We start from the raw sequence: 15,368 nt of genomic DNA on the forward strand, positions 1-15,368 counted from the left end.
TCCCATCGAACATGTGATCGAGTGATCCCTCGTGCTCCCTATCAGTACTGACATTGTCAGTGCCAATGCCAAGAACTTGTCCAACGTCGCCAGTGTCAGATACTCTGACCATGCAGGGAGTCGAGTTTTCTATTGTGAATAGATCATATGAGTGGACTATTGACCTCTCAAAATTGTGTCTTGGGTTCAAATTTGCCTCTGGAGCGCATATTAGGCTTTACCATGGGATTTACTAGGGCTAGAGGGCATTCTTGCATAAGCCCGAGCAGAAGTCCCTCTTTTTTGAGAAACTTATTAAAGTCTCTCTTGATATTACTTAAGATGTGGAATATATTCATTCACAAGAAGGAAAAAAGAAAAAAAAAAGGAAATGAGGGGAGGGAAAAAAAAAAGGAAAAAAGAAAAAGTAAAAAGAAGAAACGAATGGAAGAAAGGAAACAAAAAAAAAAAGGAAAAAAGGAAGAAGAAGGAAAAAAGAGGAAAGAAAAAAAAATTGGAGGAGAAAGAACCTAAGGAAAAGAAAAGTAAATAAGACGAGAAGGAAAAAAGGAAAAAGAAAAATAGCAGGAGAGGTAAAAGAGAAAAAAGAATAAAAATAATTATAATTTAAAAATAAGGTAAAATTATAATTAAAATGAAAATTAGGATTAGAAGGAAAATGAGAAAAACAAAAAAATTAATTTATAAAAAAATAATTTTTTAAGAAATAAAATATTAATTACTTAATTTATAGTTTAAATTTTTTAGTATACTAATTTAAATTGTGGGAAAATTAAATAAATATTTAAAAATGATAAGAGATAAAGATAATTTAAACATAAAATATAAAGAAAATAAAAATATATTAAATTAAAATGCAATAAAACAGAAGATAAAAAAACATACATAAATATGATAAAGAAATAATAATAATTTTTAAAAAATATTTATTAAAGACCAAAATAAAATAAAACAATCAATTGATTCATTATAAAAGCAAAAGGAAACAAGAGTTAGAAAATTTGTACAAAACAAGAAACAAAAATAGATAAGACAACTAACCTTATTAAGCTTGTTTATTTCTGCTAAAATAATAACGTGATTTTTGTAATTATCTGGTAAAACCTTTTCTGAGTGAAATATCAAATTTGTTGGGAAAATTCCTTTTTTTGCTAGCAAATTGTAAATTCGATGGGAAAGAACCAAAAAAAAAAACAAGTAAAGACTCCTTGTTTGTTTTTAAGTAAATTTTGATTTAAAAAAAAAATAATTCAAAATGCAATAGATAATACACGTACAGAATCGCTACAGGCTCACCCCTTGACCTCACACACGTGCGCATCCATGAAGCCTGAACTTCGGGAGCGTGATTGCGTGCACGTGTACCAAACTTTCTGGTACGCGTGTTTGAGGAATCCGAACTCCCGCGGAATTATTTTCCGAGGAGACCTTGTCTTATTATTGTGGCCTTCATTTAAAAAGAAAATTAAAAAAAAAATTTCTCAGACGTATGTGGTTCGAAGTTCCCCCACTAGCTATCCTTTCTCCTCAAGGAAACCTTTAAAAAATATATAAAATAAAGCATTTTAGGGTCTGCGAGGCCACCAAAGGCATGATTCCGCAAGCAGCATGCGGCGGTGTCGTGGTTGACTTGGACTTTTCTCTAGCACGCTGAACCATGGGCGCTGTTGTAAGTCATTGGGGGAAGAAAGCGGGGGCGTTTTCGTCATGAAAATCAAGCATAAATAAGTGGTAGGGAGAAAAAGGATTTTCTCAATCGCGACCAGAGGGACGGAAGAAAGATAGGGGATTGGCGTATGGGCAAAGGGATGTGATGAAGGAAAGAGAAAGGGTAGAGGAAGAAAAGAATCGAAGACCCAAGGATCGACGCAGATAAAAAGCAGAAGAAGACGAAGAAATATCGTTCCCTGGACGTTGCGATTTTAGAGTAGTTTATTTTAATCTTGTTATTGTGGTTTTTGCCGGAATACTTTATCGGCGGCGAAGATCTTTTCACGATCGAGGAAGCTGATATCGTCGTGGTTGATCGGAAATTTTTTCCTGCCAAGTTTTTTTTTTTCTATATACAGGTATTGAAACCCTCGCTTTTAGATTTCTATTATTTTTGGTTATTTTTCGTCGTCGAGATTTCTCTGGGGAAAAAAAAAAAAAAAAAACAGACTGGCATCCTCGATTGCGTCATGGAGGCCGGAGGGTCAAATAGTAAGGATGCTTTTGCTTGTGGAAAACGATTGGCATCAGGGTCTGGAAACAGGTTTTGTTCCTACTGGAAGAGAAGCAGAAGAAGATGAAGAAGAAGTAAGATATAGTAGAAGATCCAGAGATAAAAAAGATTTGTTTTTCAACGTCCAAATGAAGCGATGAAGCACTAAAGTTCGCACAAGTGTAATTGGAGCTAGGGCTTTTAGATCTATTCGATTTCTAGGGTTCATTGTTTTGTTGTGGATTCTTTCTTCAGAGAGCCGAAGGTGCACCACTGGGCGGGATCGCAGTTCTTTTTGCTCTTCTATCGATTGGTGCGGGGATTTGTCTCCTTTCATTCAGTGATGCCAAGCGGTTGCTTCCTTTTTATGCTACCTTTTTGCACACTACAGGGGGAAACACGGGCTTGCAGTCCTGGATCTAGTGTTTTGTCATGGGGCTCCTCGGACCGAGTTTCCTGATTCCTCTAATACGTTTTTTTATGCTCCTAGGTTTTGTTGTTACGGGAAATCATCTTGGCTTTTGCCTGTGTACTGGCAAGACATGAGTAAGACGGGTATAGGGTTTCATAATCTTTGGGCGAAGGTGGTGATTTTCTAGTTGTTTTAGAGACATACAGAACACCACCTAGGGTATGCTAGGGTTCACAGGATCCACGGCTATTGGTGACATCTGATGTGCCAGTAAATGTACTGCCTGTCTAGGTCAGCTGGATATCTGTCACTCCTCCTGGTGGGCTTCTCCAGGTGGGCTTTTTAGGTTGACGTGGTTGACGGTGTGCTCATTTAAAGCCTCATCTTGGTTCCTGCCGGTACTCTTAAGCTGTTGAATTGCTTCATCATGATTGGAAGAAGTGGTTTTGTCAGCTGGAGGCTGATTAATAAATCGAGGATTGAGATTTGATGTAACGACATGAGATTCTGAAGCTACCATGTTGATCAAATGTTCTTGTCTGTTGCCTTCTATCTTCCAGATGCTTTGATCGTTGATCAATGCTAACTTTAGCATCAACATAACGTAACCATTCAATTGGTGATATGATTGGTGAAGAGTTCTGGATCCTGGGGCACCTTTCATTTGGTGAATGATACTGCAGTTGTTCTTCCTGGTTCTTCAGCTAATGGGCTGTTTGGCAGAAAGGCTTATAACTTGTGGAAGTGATTATGTGCTTAAAACTGAACTGCTGGAAGTAATTTGAATAATTTCTACACAGCTAGATATATTATGAAAATAGTGAATTGAAGAACCTTTGATGAGTCACTTTTGGCTGTTTATGCCCTGCTTTTGGAGGAATGTTGTTCTACTCTTGTTCTGTTTATGTTACTTGAAGCTTTTTGGCTGGTTATGTACTGGCTATGAAGAAGCCTTCAGCCCATATGGGCATAACTTTTTGACTGTGGCCATGTCAATGCTGCTATATGAATTGAAGGACTTACATGCTAGCCTTTAAGTCTTAGTTAACACGATCTGCCCCAAGGTAATGGCCTTGAAGGCACACATTGGCAGTCTGTTGTCAGCTTTAGGGCTCAGTTAGGTAGCCGTTTGTTAGACACTTTAACTGTATATCACATTTCATCTAGAGCTATGTAGCTTTTCAAGCTTGAGCTAATGGTCAGCTCATTTTTTGACTGCTCAGGGTCCTGTATTGTTCTGTTGGACTTCCTCTGCAAGGGAATGATCAGTTAGCTCTGTATACAAGGACAATGTGGACTTTGATTCAATGGTCAGTAGCTCTTTCTATTGATATAATCTGCCTATTTAATGATAAGTAGTGTAGAATGTACCTAGTTCTTTTTCGGATTTCCAGGTGTCTACTATATTGCAGTCTCAAATGATGTGTATTTGGCTAAAGATGTCCTCTGGTTGCAGATTCAGTTGTGCACCTGTACTGGGAGGTCTGCCTCTACTTTTGAGATTGGTAAAAACTGTGAAGTATCACTTCCTTGCAAGCATTGTGGGGGAAGGACGGTGGATGGGAAAGAGGCAATACAAGGGAGCATGCTCAGCACGGTGGGTTTGGAACTCACAAGAGTCATTGACCCAGATTTGACGTGGAGGACAGTTGCGAATAGGAAAGGAAGGCGAGCGAGGACTTCTTTGACTGCTACTAATAAAAAGAAACCTAATCCACAGAGTTTGAGAAATAGGGGGGACCTTGTTGATAGGAGCTCAAAGGAAGTGGAGGACATGCCAGTTTCTGAATCTGAAAAGGTCCACTTCTAGCTTTCCAGACATTTTTTTGCTTGAGACTCTTTTGTTGAAAGCTAATTTGTGATCTGTGTCTTTTTCTCCTTTACCAGCTTGGGGTGACTATTCTTGGGAGACGCTTCAGTGATACACTGGAGAACTTACCCATCAAGAAAAGGAAATTCATGTTGGTCCGGCCTCCATCACCTCCCTCGCGAACATCTTCTTCGCTTTCAGAGGATTCTGCTGGCTCCACAAAAAACTCAAATTTTGAACAACACGATATGGTGAATGGAAAAACTAACTTGGAGGGTGAAAGTGAAAAGGCTGGGTGTGATCTGGAGGGTGAAAGTGAAAAGGTTGGAGGTGATGCAGATTTTTCTGGTATTTCGATATTGGCAACAGCAGCTTGCAATAGTAATAGAGGAAGTGGCATTAGTAATGCTAATAATTCAGAAGTTTTTCCCAGAATTCCACAAACTATTGAGTCAAACCCTGTTGAAATTTCTGATAAAAATCTAGAGGAATGCTCTGGGCTCTCAGGTGATAAATCTGACTTGAACGGATGTGCGGATATAGTGAAGAAATCTGATCATGTAGAGACCATGAAGGATTTAAATAAAGAAACTGGTACAACTGGAAGGTTGGATTCCTCTTCTTCACGGGATGATAGGTCACATTGGGACTTGAACACTGTCATGGATGAGTGGGACAGTCCAGAGGATGATGAAGATAATTTAGAAAATAAAGAAAATGTTGAGTTCAGAGTTACTGACTCTCTATCATGTATAACTGTTCAAAAGATCCCTTCAGTTATGCCAACTGAAACGCCGAAGCTTACAACTACTGAATATGAACTGAAGCTAGAGATGCAATCTGATCCTTCTGCCTGTTCTCAAGGGAAACGCCTCAATGGTAAGGTTGAGGACATACTAAATGGTGATATGGCCCTCGCCAATGGCACTGGGGTATTGCATAATCACGACAATAGTGGTATGAATGTTGAAGCTATTCCTGCTTCTGTCAGTGTGGGTGAGCTGATTGAAAACCATTCTGCTGCTGTCCAATGCCTAAACTTTGATTTGATGAATAGAGGTCAAAGCATGCAACAGGATGCAAACCTTATACAGGAAAACAATATATCTGAGCCATCTAGCAATGTTGTCTTTGCAGATAAAAGTGACCTTGCATGGGAAGTGAGTCCTGGCAATACCATTAACGAAGAGCAGAGGGCGAAGACCCTTGATTCTCAGAGTTATGTTTCAATATCTTTAGATTCAGAGAAGGGATCCAACAAGGATAGTGATTCTTTGATTCCGGAACCTGCAAAGGTTACGTGCTCTGATGTAGATCTGCTGAAAAATGGAGAGGCAAGTTCATGTCCCCAAAGTTGTGATGCTTCTAGCTTTCTAGGCTCTTTTGATTCTGACAAGTTACATATGGCTAGTCCTTGTGTTGGTGAGGGGGAAACGTTGGTTGCAGATTCAAAGACTTCTATAGCTGCCAGTTTGGGCACACAGATTGATGCTGAGGCCCTTCTCAGAAATCCAACCTCCAAAACTACAAATGTTGCAACTGTGACAAGTGACTTGAAATCCTCTGAAACCTGCAAAAGTGATGGCGATTTGCCCAAATCTTATCCTGTTGAAGCAGCAGATCCTTGTGAAAGTGATTTTTCAGATGTTTCTCAAAATGATGGTGATCATGCAATGGGGTTGGAAAAAGAGGCATTGCCTCAGGGAGCAGATGAGGAATCTCAGTATGAAGATGGTGAGTTTAGGGAACCTACACTACATTGCTGGGGAGATGTTGGTGACGAGGGGGAAGCAGAACAAGTGGACTATGGTTCTGACAACAGAGACATGGATGTCTTTGAAACTCCTGCAGATTGTGGCGTTTCCAGTTCATTACAATGTGAGGGTGATGAAGCTGTAGCACAGGAGATTCCTGTTGATCAGCCAAGCCTGCCAAGTTCGTCAAGAATAATCCAGTTGGAAACTCAGTCTGTTAATACAAAAAAAACTTTGAAGGTGGTGAAAAAGATCTTGAAGGGCAATTTTGAAAAAAAAGAAGGGAGTCAGAGTATTGGGACGACCACAAAGATAGGTAATGAAGCAATGGTAGAGGATGAGGCTGGTGATAAACATGGTGGTGGTATGGGATCGAGCCAGACAGTGAATGCAAGAATGAAGTCAACAGGATGGGATCAGTTGCCCGATATCCATAATAGTTCTGAGGAAGCACGTGAGGAGAGTAGCACTGTTGTAGTGGTAAAATCAAGTTTGGGTAAGGAGTTGCCATCACGTGTTGAAGGACCCAGATCCTCTGACACATTGCTTGTAAAGGACACTGAGTGTGTTCATGGAAGCAGGTAGACTGCTCAATACTTTTTCACTCTACATTTTCTAAAGCTGTCATTTCATATCTATTCTTGTTAAGATTTTGCAAAGTAATTTCTTGCTTTTGCAGGTCTAATGATCGTGAAGTGTCGAACTCTAGGCTTGAGACAAGTGCTAGCCCCCGTAGATCCACTGGTAGGGGTGGATCTTCGATGCATGTCCGTGGCAGAGGCCGTGGAAGTGATCACTGGTTGGATTCTTCTGGAAGTCATTGGGGTCCAAAACATTGTCGTTCACCTGGTTACTATGGCCCTAGTGATTTTGGTCCCAGTGGGCCTAAGAATAATGCTGCTGCCGCTGCTGCCAAGGTGGAGAGCAGTGGCTTTCTTGTTGCTCCTGATGGTACTATTGTGAAAGCAGGAGGAATGGGACCAACTGGTCGTGGAAACAGACAATCTACAAATACTTCCTCACAGGGTGTACGAAGAAGGGGATCTGCAACAGATAGGGACGGAGGTTGGAATTTTGGAAAGAACATTGAATTTGGACCAAGCAGAGAAATGTCTCCTGACCACAATGTTAGTGTTGGTAGGGGCAGGCCTACTGGATATACTGGCACAAGGGTGGTCAATACAAGTCACAGAGAGAGATACAATGGTCCTGTTTCAGATGAAAGTTTTGACATGCAACATCCGTTAACTCATAGAGAAGGAAGCTTTTCTCCCATTCATAGAAGACCTCTTCGTCTATCTCGTTCTCGCACAAAGTCTAGGTCAAGATCAAGAAGTCGTTCTCCACATATGTGGGCATCTTCAAGGGGTAGAAGAAGCGGTGGCAGAGTCACTGGGGGTCCTGGCTTCCAAAGGCATAGTAGGTCTCCTCCTAATTTTCGGTCAGAAGCTAGGATTGAAGGAGGGAGGTCACCCCAACGGCGAAATAGCAGATCTCCAAATTTCTGGCCAGAAGCTAGAATCGAAAGAATGAGGTCACCTCACTGGCGGCCTGGCTTTTCAGAACACATTGGTTTTGTCCCTACGTCTAGGAATCACAAGTCCCCTCCTCATGCTTCTAGATGGATGGATGATAGGAAGGATGCACCAGATCATTTCAGAGAACAAGATTACAAACGCTCATCAGTTTCAGAGCGGAGTCCACCTCCTCCAAGAATCTTTTCTAGAAACCAAAGATTTCATGTGATGGGGTCCCTTGGGAGAATGAAACCAGACGAGTACTACAGGCCTATTCATTCTGGGAGGTATCCGGAGTTTGTGGGAGCTGATAGAGGACCTAGACATGAAGGGAGTGACGAAGATAGAAGGAAGCACAGTGATAGATATGGTATGGTCCATCCTATTAGGCATCATGATGTTGAAGGAGATGTGAAGCGGTTCCGATATGAGTTTGATAATGGTTTTAGAGCACAAAATCCTCATACAAAAAGTGGTCCAGATTTTCATGGTAGGGGAAGTCCCAGGGACTATGGACGGGGGATTGAGAGCCGTCTTGGTGATGGGAGTAGGAGAGGTAGGGAAGAAAAAGATCAGTTTAGATATAGTCGAGAAGGAAAACACAGTTCAAGCTTTGGTTCGTACGGAGTACGGGAATGTGAAGAGGATTTGGCACTAAGAAGGAGAAGACCTTCGTGATTTGGTGTTATTTAATACCCTTTTTTCGTTGCTTTTTTTCTGGATGCATGGATGCCTTTGCTGATGAATTTTTTTGCCTTTTCTCAGCATGAAAGTGTCTGTCACCTGCAGTTTGGTGGTGCCCCACACTTGTAAAAAGGGACATAAGTATTAGGTCAATCTAAATTTGTTTGGGCTCATGTTTCTGCACTCTTTTTTTTTCTTTTTTTCTATGAGCCCATTCTGAGTGGGATGTAACCTCTTCATGAGGCCACTAAAATTGATTATCTAGTGGAAATTCAATTTACGTTTGTCTGGCTTTGCCATCAAATCGACTATGATGAGAAATTTGTTTATGTTGGATTAATGATCTCAAGTGAATAGGTAGTTTCCCATTCCAAAGTTTATCAGGCTTATCACGGAATGCTCCTAATAGCTCAGGAATTCTGGTCTACCTGCTAATCACTAGGTTGTTTTCTGTTCCGAAGGTGTGCAACTCAGAAGAATGATCTACAGAAAGGTATGTCTTACTCTTCCATCCTCTATGATGGCAATAAAATATAATGTTTACTGCATCTTTTCCTTCAATTTGACGCTTTCAATATCTTAAAATTGTCCAATTGTCAGAATGATCTTATTTGTGCATTTCTTACTGATGTTTCACCTCATCTTGGTTTTTGCTTACATTAGATTAATAAGTCCTCACTCTCAGCATTCTGTTACATGTCGACATGCATGGTTCCTCACGTCTAGTGGGTAAAGGTGCAAACGAGAAGGCCTTCTCAGCTATTATGGTCATTCTTCTCCGAATGGTTGTGGCAATGTGGCTCTGGGTAAGACTTTTGGTTGCTTAGTGCCATTCTGGTTGGCTGCTGCTCAATCTACTCAGGTGGGAAAGGGCTCCGCAGAAAATGATCCCACAGTAAGATATTTCTTCCGTAAACCTTCTTCCTTCCTCTTCTTCTACCCATTTTTTTAAAAAAAAACACTTTTTCAGTTCTTCTATTTATTCCTGTTCTCTGCAGCCCATTAACCAATAGAGGAGATCGGATCCAATGTCGCTCATCTTCTAGATCCATTCACCGGTATTGTAGAACAGAATCACTATAAAAAAAACAGAAATTCCGTTACCCAGATGAAACACTCCGCATAAGAGACCTGGATTGGGGCGAGAGAAGAAGACATGGAAAAGAGCTCCCTGATTTTTTTTTCCCTACCACTATCACAAACATAGGAAGTGATTTTTTTGTCACCAAGAGAACCTGCCCAATTTGCATATGTAAATCCTTTGATTTTGAGGTGTTCGAGATTCTTATATTACACCCCATTTCCCAGGACTTGTTTTTAAATACGTCAAAATCCCCTCTAGAATTTTCTAATGAAAAAGTTGTGGTTTGCGTATAAACTAACTAATAACGATTATTGCAAATAAGATATCGGTTTAGTAAATATCAAATCAATTAATTTTTCAGCTAATCTTTGAGATTTTTCAACATCTACCTCATTACCCGATCCTACACAACTTCACATTCGGATCCATCAGGGTGTGAAGAGATTACAACCAAGTATTCTGGAACATATTTTCTTTGAGATAAGATAATACAATGTCGAAACTGTAACACTTCAAATCCAAGAAAATATTTTAATAAAACCTAAATTGTTAGTTTGGAAAAATTTACAAAACCCCTCCTTGAATTGGTGAATACCATTCTTATCGCTTTGAGTCATGAAAATATCATCTACATAAACAACTATAAGTATAACACTAATATTAGTACGATTTACAATATAAAATGATCCATCTCACATCTCTTATTCTTGAAACCACAAATCACCTTGTTGAATTTTTCAAACCATGACCATGGTAATTGTTTGAGCCCATAAATTGACTTCTTTAGCTTACAAATTTTCTCCCTCTTAACCACAAAATCTGGTGGTTGAATTATATAGATTTCTTCAAGAAGATTACTATGAAGGAAATTTTTTTTGACATCAAGTTGATAGACAGACCAACTAAAATTAGTAACAATAAAGATAGGAAGTCTTACAAAATTGAGTTTCCCCATAATAAATTATGTAAATTTGAGTGAATCATTTGACAACCAACTTGACTTTAAGGTGTGTAATACTACCATTAGGATTATGTTTTATTTTTAAAAACCCATTAGTAACCCACAAGTTTTTCTCCCATGAGGCAGATCAACCAAGTCCTAAGTATGATTGTGATATATGACTGTCATCTCCTCTTCCATAGTAACTCTCCTACCTGGATGTTTCAAGGTCTCTTCATGATTCTTGGGAATATACACATAAGACAAAGCAACTAAAGAACAACACTCTGAGGAGAGTTAGTGAGCAATGAGCATAAATAAAGTTTAGACATTGGATGAGATGTGGAGGTCTTGTGTGGAACACAAGAATGAGGTTCTTTACTAGTCGCAATAGATCGAGAATCATATGAAGGTCCAAAAATAACAGAGAAGAGGGATGGATCACTAACCTCATAAATAACAAACTAAACAGGTGAAAGGCCGGCCAAAGGAGTAAGAGTATCTATTAATTATTGGTCAATGTGAGGTGGTGGATTGAATGGCTCAACTGGGCAAGGCATACTTGTAGGACACTGAAAAAGTAGAGGATTATAAAGCTAGATAAGTAGATGCTTTGGCATAGAGGGGTTGATCCTCAATTAATGTGCAAAAGAGAATGATAACAAACATATCCTTTTTTATTTCTACAGCAATCCAAAAAATACAAAGGATTCTGGATCAAATTTACGTTCACCTGGCAAGAGGTTATGAATAAAACAAATGCATCCAAACACTCCGGTTGGAAGAGAAATATCTTTCATCTGGTTAAGAGACACCCACGTGTGTAGGGGTAGCATGACTAGTAAATAAGCAGAACTTCCATAGAAATGACATATAATTGTAATTACGCAAGCTGATGCATGTCTTCTTATGTGTTTTTCCTTTTGAAGTATGTAACCCTAAGAGCATTGTAGTCATTGTAAACAACTTCCTACAACTATAAATACAACCTCAAGCATGACGTAGATTATTCAAGCCTCTCTCTATCTCTCTCTCTCTTTTTCTCTTCTTTCTCGCCCTTGGTTTCTTCTCTTCTCTCTCCCAATAGTTAAAGTTAATTTCTTCTCTCTTTCCCTTGAGATATTTTTTGTTTATGTGTTGGTCCAAGAAATCAATAAAAGGAGATAAAAAAAATGTTTCTTGGTGATTTGACTTATAGACATAAGGCTTAGAAAGAGAACTATGGAACAAATAGAACTTTAGATATAGGCAACAATGGAGAAGGTGAAGAATCACCTATTCCTTAAAATTTAGTTTGAGAACCATCCAGAATGGAAACAAAATGATCAGTAGGATATGGAGACGAGGAAGGTAAATTACCAAGTTTTCTAGTGAGATGTTTAGAGGCACATGAGTCTATTATCCATGGTGAAGTACTGAAACTAGAACGAGAAAGGTAGCAAAGTGATAGGTGGAGGGTTGGAAGATGTGCCCAATATATTTTTAAACTTTTGAAAAATTTCAAATTCTTCATTTGTGAGTGTTTTAGAACCCGCAGATAGAGAAGTTCTAGTCTCTTTGTTATTTGGGACAAAAATTGTTTGATTCATGTTGACTGGTTTTATATGCAAGTTCTAACATCTATCAACAAGATGATTGTTTAATCTACAACAAAGAACAATTATGGGTGGTGGACTGGTATCTGGGTGTATCTCCAAAGGTTCTTCGTTTATCTCTACCTCGGCCAACATCTCTACCCCAACCTTTACTAAGAAGTTTTGTCCTCTACCTTGAGTGACATGGTTTATGTTTCACCACCTTCTATTTTGAAATTTATTTTCCATTGTGATGTTTCACCAAATTTGCTGGATTCTAAGCATAGTGGAACAAATATCATCAAAAGAACGTTTTACAACTTTCCAAAAAGGGCTATACTAACTGATAAAACGGAATTTGTAACAAATTCACACCAATCTATGGAATAGGTAGGATTGTTATGTAAAAGGTTTATGGACAGAGTTAGGTAGGATTGTTATCAAAATGTATTCCCTCTTGACCAAAAGGAATTCCAATGAATCCAACAAATAAAGTAAATAAGACCAATACAAGCATAGATAGTAACCTAGTATTGTTGGATTCCTGCAATGGAGAGAATTTTGGAGTTGATTGACTTCATAAACCATATCAGCAAGTTGTCTATAAGTTGAGACATGCTTAAGCATTATGATTCCTGTTTGCAGCTTTTCTCATAAAGTGACAGTCCACCTCGATATGTTCTCATGAAACATTGGGTTAGAGGCAATGTGTTGCTACTTGATTATCACAATAGAGTTCCATATGACCTTTGTGGAATCCTAATTCTACTAGAAGAGATTTAATCCATAGAAGCTCACTTATCCCATGTGATACAGCTTTGTATTCTGCTTCTACACTGGATGTTGCAACCACATTTTATTTTTTACTCCCACATGTAACAAGGTTGCCTCCAACTAGAGTACAATATCTTGAAGTAGATTTTCTATCATCTGATTATCTAGCCCAATTAGTATCGGCAATGCTTTCAATATTGAGATGACCATTACACGTATATAAGAACCCTTGTCCCGGTGCCTTTTTCAAGTGCTTGAGAATCCTCTCCAATGCCTGCCAATGAGATATTTGAGGTTTATGCATATACTGGCTGACCACACTGACTGCAAAAGAAATATCTGGTCTAGTCACATTGAGATAAAGAAGCTTGCCAACTAGACTCTAGTACTTGCCAATATCAACTTGACCGATCACATGATCACATGATCAATCAATGCAATTTCTATCCTTAAAAAAATAAGTTGATTGATCAACCTTAATCAATTAATTGGTCATGTGAGTTTACATAGTTATGTCTAATCGATCAATATTGTACGTGTGACTGATCATGCCTTATTTTTTTATGCATGGATTAGGTATGATTGATCAATCCTGTAGGGGTGATCAATCATCTTAATAGTTAATTATGGCACAATTCTAGGTGATCGATCAATCCAACTTGGTTGATTGATCATGCTTTATAATGTTTGCCACTTTGCACTAAGGATGATCGATCATTACTAGTAGTATGATAGATCATGTCGATTGCCAATTTTCTTTCTTAACTAGGCTTCTACGCATGATAAAATTGATATTAAGGTTTTGTAACTAGTTGGAAACATTAATATGCATAAAAAACATGGTTTGAAGAGTATTTGCCCTAAAGCTCCAAAAACTCTTATTTTTACCTTGGGATGAAGTCTTGTTGACTCTTCTCTTATGTGGCTAGAGCTCTTGGGTTTTGTTTACTTGAGTTGACTTTAGTCTTCAAGTCTTCATTTTTCATGTTGGTGCTTCTTGAAGATGACTTGATACGTTTTTAAGCATGAGGTCTTGAGATGTGTTTGGTGGTTCATTTCCAAAAACCTTGAAAATTGGGTCTTTTGAAGGAAAAACATATGAAATGCTAATTTTGCAATCATCAATACTATTATGTTTTATTATCATCAAAATATGGATGAGAGTCTAGGTCAACAAAAACTCATACAAGAGAGGGTTGAGCCAAAAATGGGAGATTTCTCAAAAGTCATTGAACTTGTGTATGAAGAATAATTTTTTTTTTATATATAATGAATGATAAAAACAAAGGGTTGATCAATCTTTACTAAGAAATTAAAAGAGGGAAACTCTTATCTTTGAGATGAAGATACCGGTCATGCATAGGTTTGCCTGATCATCTATGTATTTTCTTCTCAATGAGCTTCTTTCCTTTAGTCACAAAATTTGAGCAACCTTCAAGCAAGGTCCTAGGTTGTGAGCTCTGATTTCTAGGGCCTTATCATATAGTTGAAAAGGGTTTAAAGAGAAAGAGAAGAGACAACAAAGAGAGGAGAAAAGAAGAGGGGAGAACTCTATCTCAGAGATAGAAGAGACGAACTCATGAGAGGGAGAGAGAGGAGAAGGAGAGATTCTCAAGGAAGCAAGGAGGGAAATAGGACTAGAGCTTGATGCTCTAACCCAACTTCCAAGAGCCTTTATTTATATTTTTTGAAACGAGTCTACAATATCTAATACCCTTAGGACTACATCTCAAAAAGCAACAAAGACAAGCAAGGACACATACCAGCTTGTACACTAACAAGTCTATGCCACCTTTGCTTAGAAATCTTCTTATCTACATTCCTTGATACCTTACACATGGGTGACATTTCACTAAATTTGAAATCAAAATATAAGTTCAAAAATCGAAGACCACAAAAGTGACAAAATTTTGAAGTTGTTGAAGCCAAATGAAGACTAGTTCTTTAAAATAATTAATGGGTATTTTCCCTTTTATGTTTATGAGTACAAGATAGCCTCACAGCTTCAAACCGTCCAAATTGTGTTTTTTCCTTTTTTGTCCTCCTCTCTCCACCTCTGCTGCAAACGAAAGATTTTCATCTCTGTCACAGCATTTGAATTTGCTGAAGCTCTCAGGGCGGCCCATGTGGGTTTCCTCTGTGGAGCCGCCTAGCCACATTTGCGGCTGTTCGTCAGTCACGTCCGCCTAAAAGATCATAGAATTGATGACGAAACATCCCCTCTGTGATTGCTGCTGATGCTTCTCTTTCGATTTTTATCCAATTATCTATCACAAAATAGTGGTCCTTCCCTGTTGGATTTTATTTAACATCAGCTTTGTTTTAATATACAGATCACAAAGTTGAGTTTGATTAATTGTTCTTCCGGATACACTCGTCCGTCATCGCAATTGACAGCAGCCAGTGGAGCCCCATGTCAGCTGTTCCATTTTTTTTTTTTCTGAAAATTGTTGGGTTCATTTTTCGTTTATCTTTATTCACCTTTTCTGTCCACTTTAATGGCTGAATTCGAATGCGAAAATCCAACCGCTTATTTTATATGAGATGAAAAAGGTGAGTTGGGCATTTCATCGTTCAAATTGGAGGCTCAGACAAGCGGCGGTAGGTCGTCATCAC

The 15,368-nt window shown here is 38.7% G+C and overlaps 1 protein-coding gene across 2 annotated transcripts; it reads left to right on the forward strand.

The window, feature by feature from the left end:
• Window positions 1-1,771: 1,771 nt before the first annotated feature.
• LOC137967078 (probable GPI-anchored adhesin-like protein PGA55) lies at window positions 1,772-8,656 on the forward strand. Of its 2 annotated transcripts, XM_068813502.1 has the most exons (6): window positions 1,772-2,069; window positions 2,694-3,679; window positions 3,839-3,925; window positions 4,072-4,413; window positions 4,503-6,760; window positions 6,859-8,656. In XM_068813502.1, exons 3-6 carry the CDS (start codon window positions 3,923-3,925, stop codon window positions 8,372-8,374), a joined length of 4,119 nt encoding a protein of 1,372 aa, XP_068669603.1. In that variant the 5' UTR covers window positions 1,772-2,069; window positions 2,694-3,679; window positions 3,839-3,922; the 3' UTR covers window positions 8,375-8,656. The 2 variants fall into 2 exon arrangements, with proteins under 2 accessions (XP_068669603.1, XP_068669602.1); XM_068813501.1 differs by lacking the exon at window positions 2,694-3,679.
• The last annotated feature ends 6,712 nt before the right edge of the window (window positions 8,657-15,368 follow it).

This window comes from Aristolochia californica, unplaced genomic scaffold (assembly GCF_029961685.1).
Source record: "Aristolochia californica isolate CCGP_79_NKW_82.1479 unplaced genomic scaffold, dmAriCali1.0.hap1 SCAF_6, whole genome shotgun sequence".
Lineage (NCBI taxonomy): Eukaryota > Viridiplantae > Streptophyta > Magnoliopsida > Piperales > Aristolochiaceae > Aristolochia > Aristolochia californica.

Coding starts and splice junctions, on each gene's coding strand:
- LOC137967078 (XM_068813502.1), top strand. Junction 4,414..4,502: donor CAGTTTCTGAATCTGAAAAG/GTCCACTTCTAG, acceptor CTCCTTTACCAG/CTTGGGGTGACTATTCTTGG. Junction 6,761..6,858: donor GAGTGTGTTCATGGAAGCAG/GTAGACTGCTCA, acceptor TTGCTTTTGCAG/GTCTAATGATCGTGAAGTGT.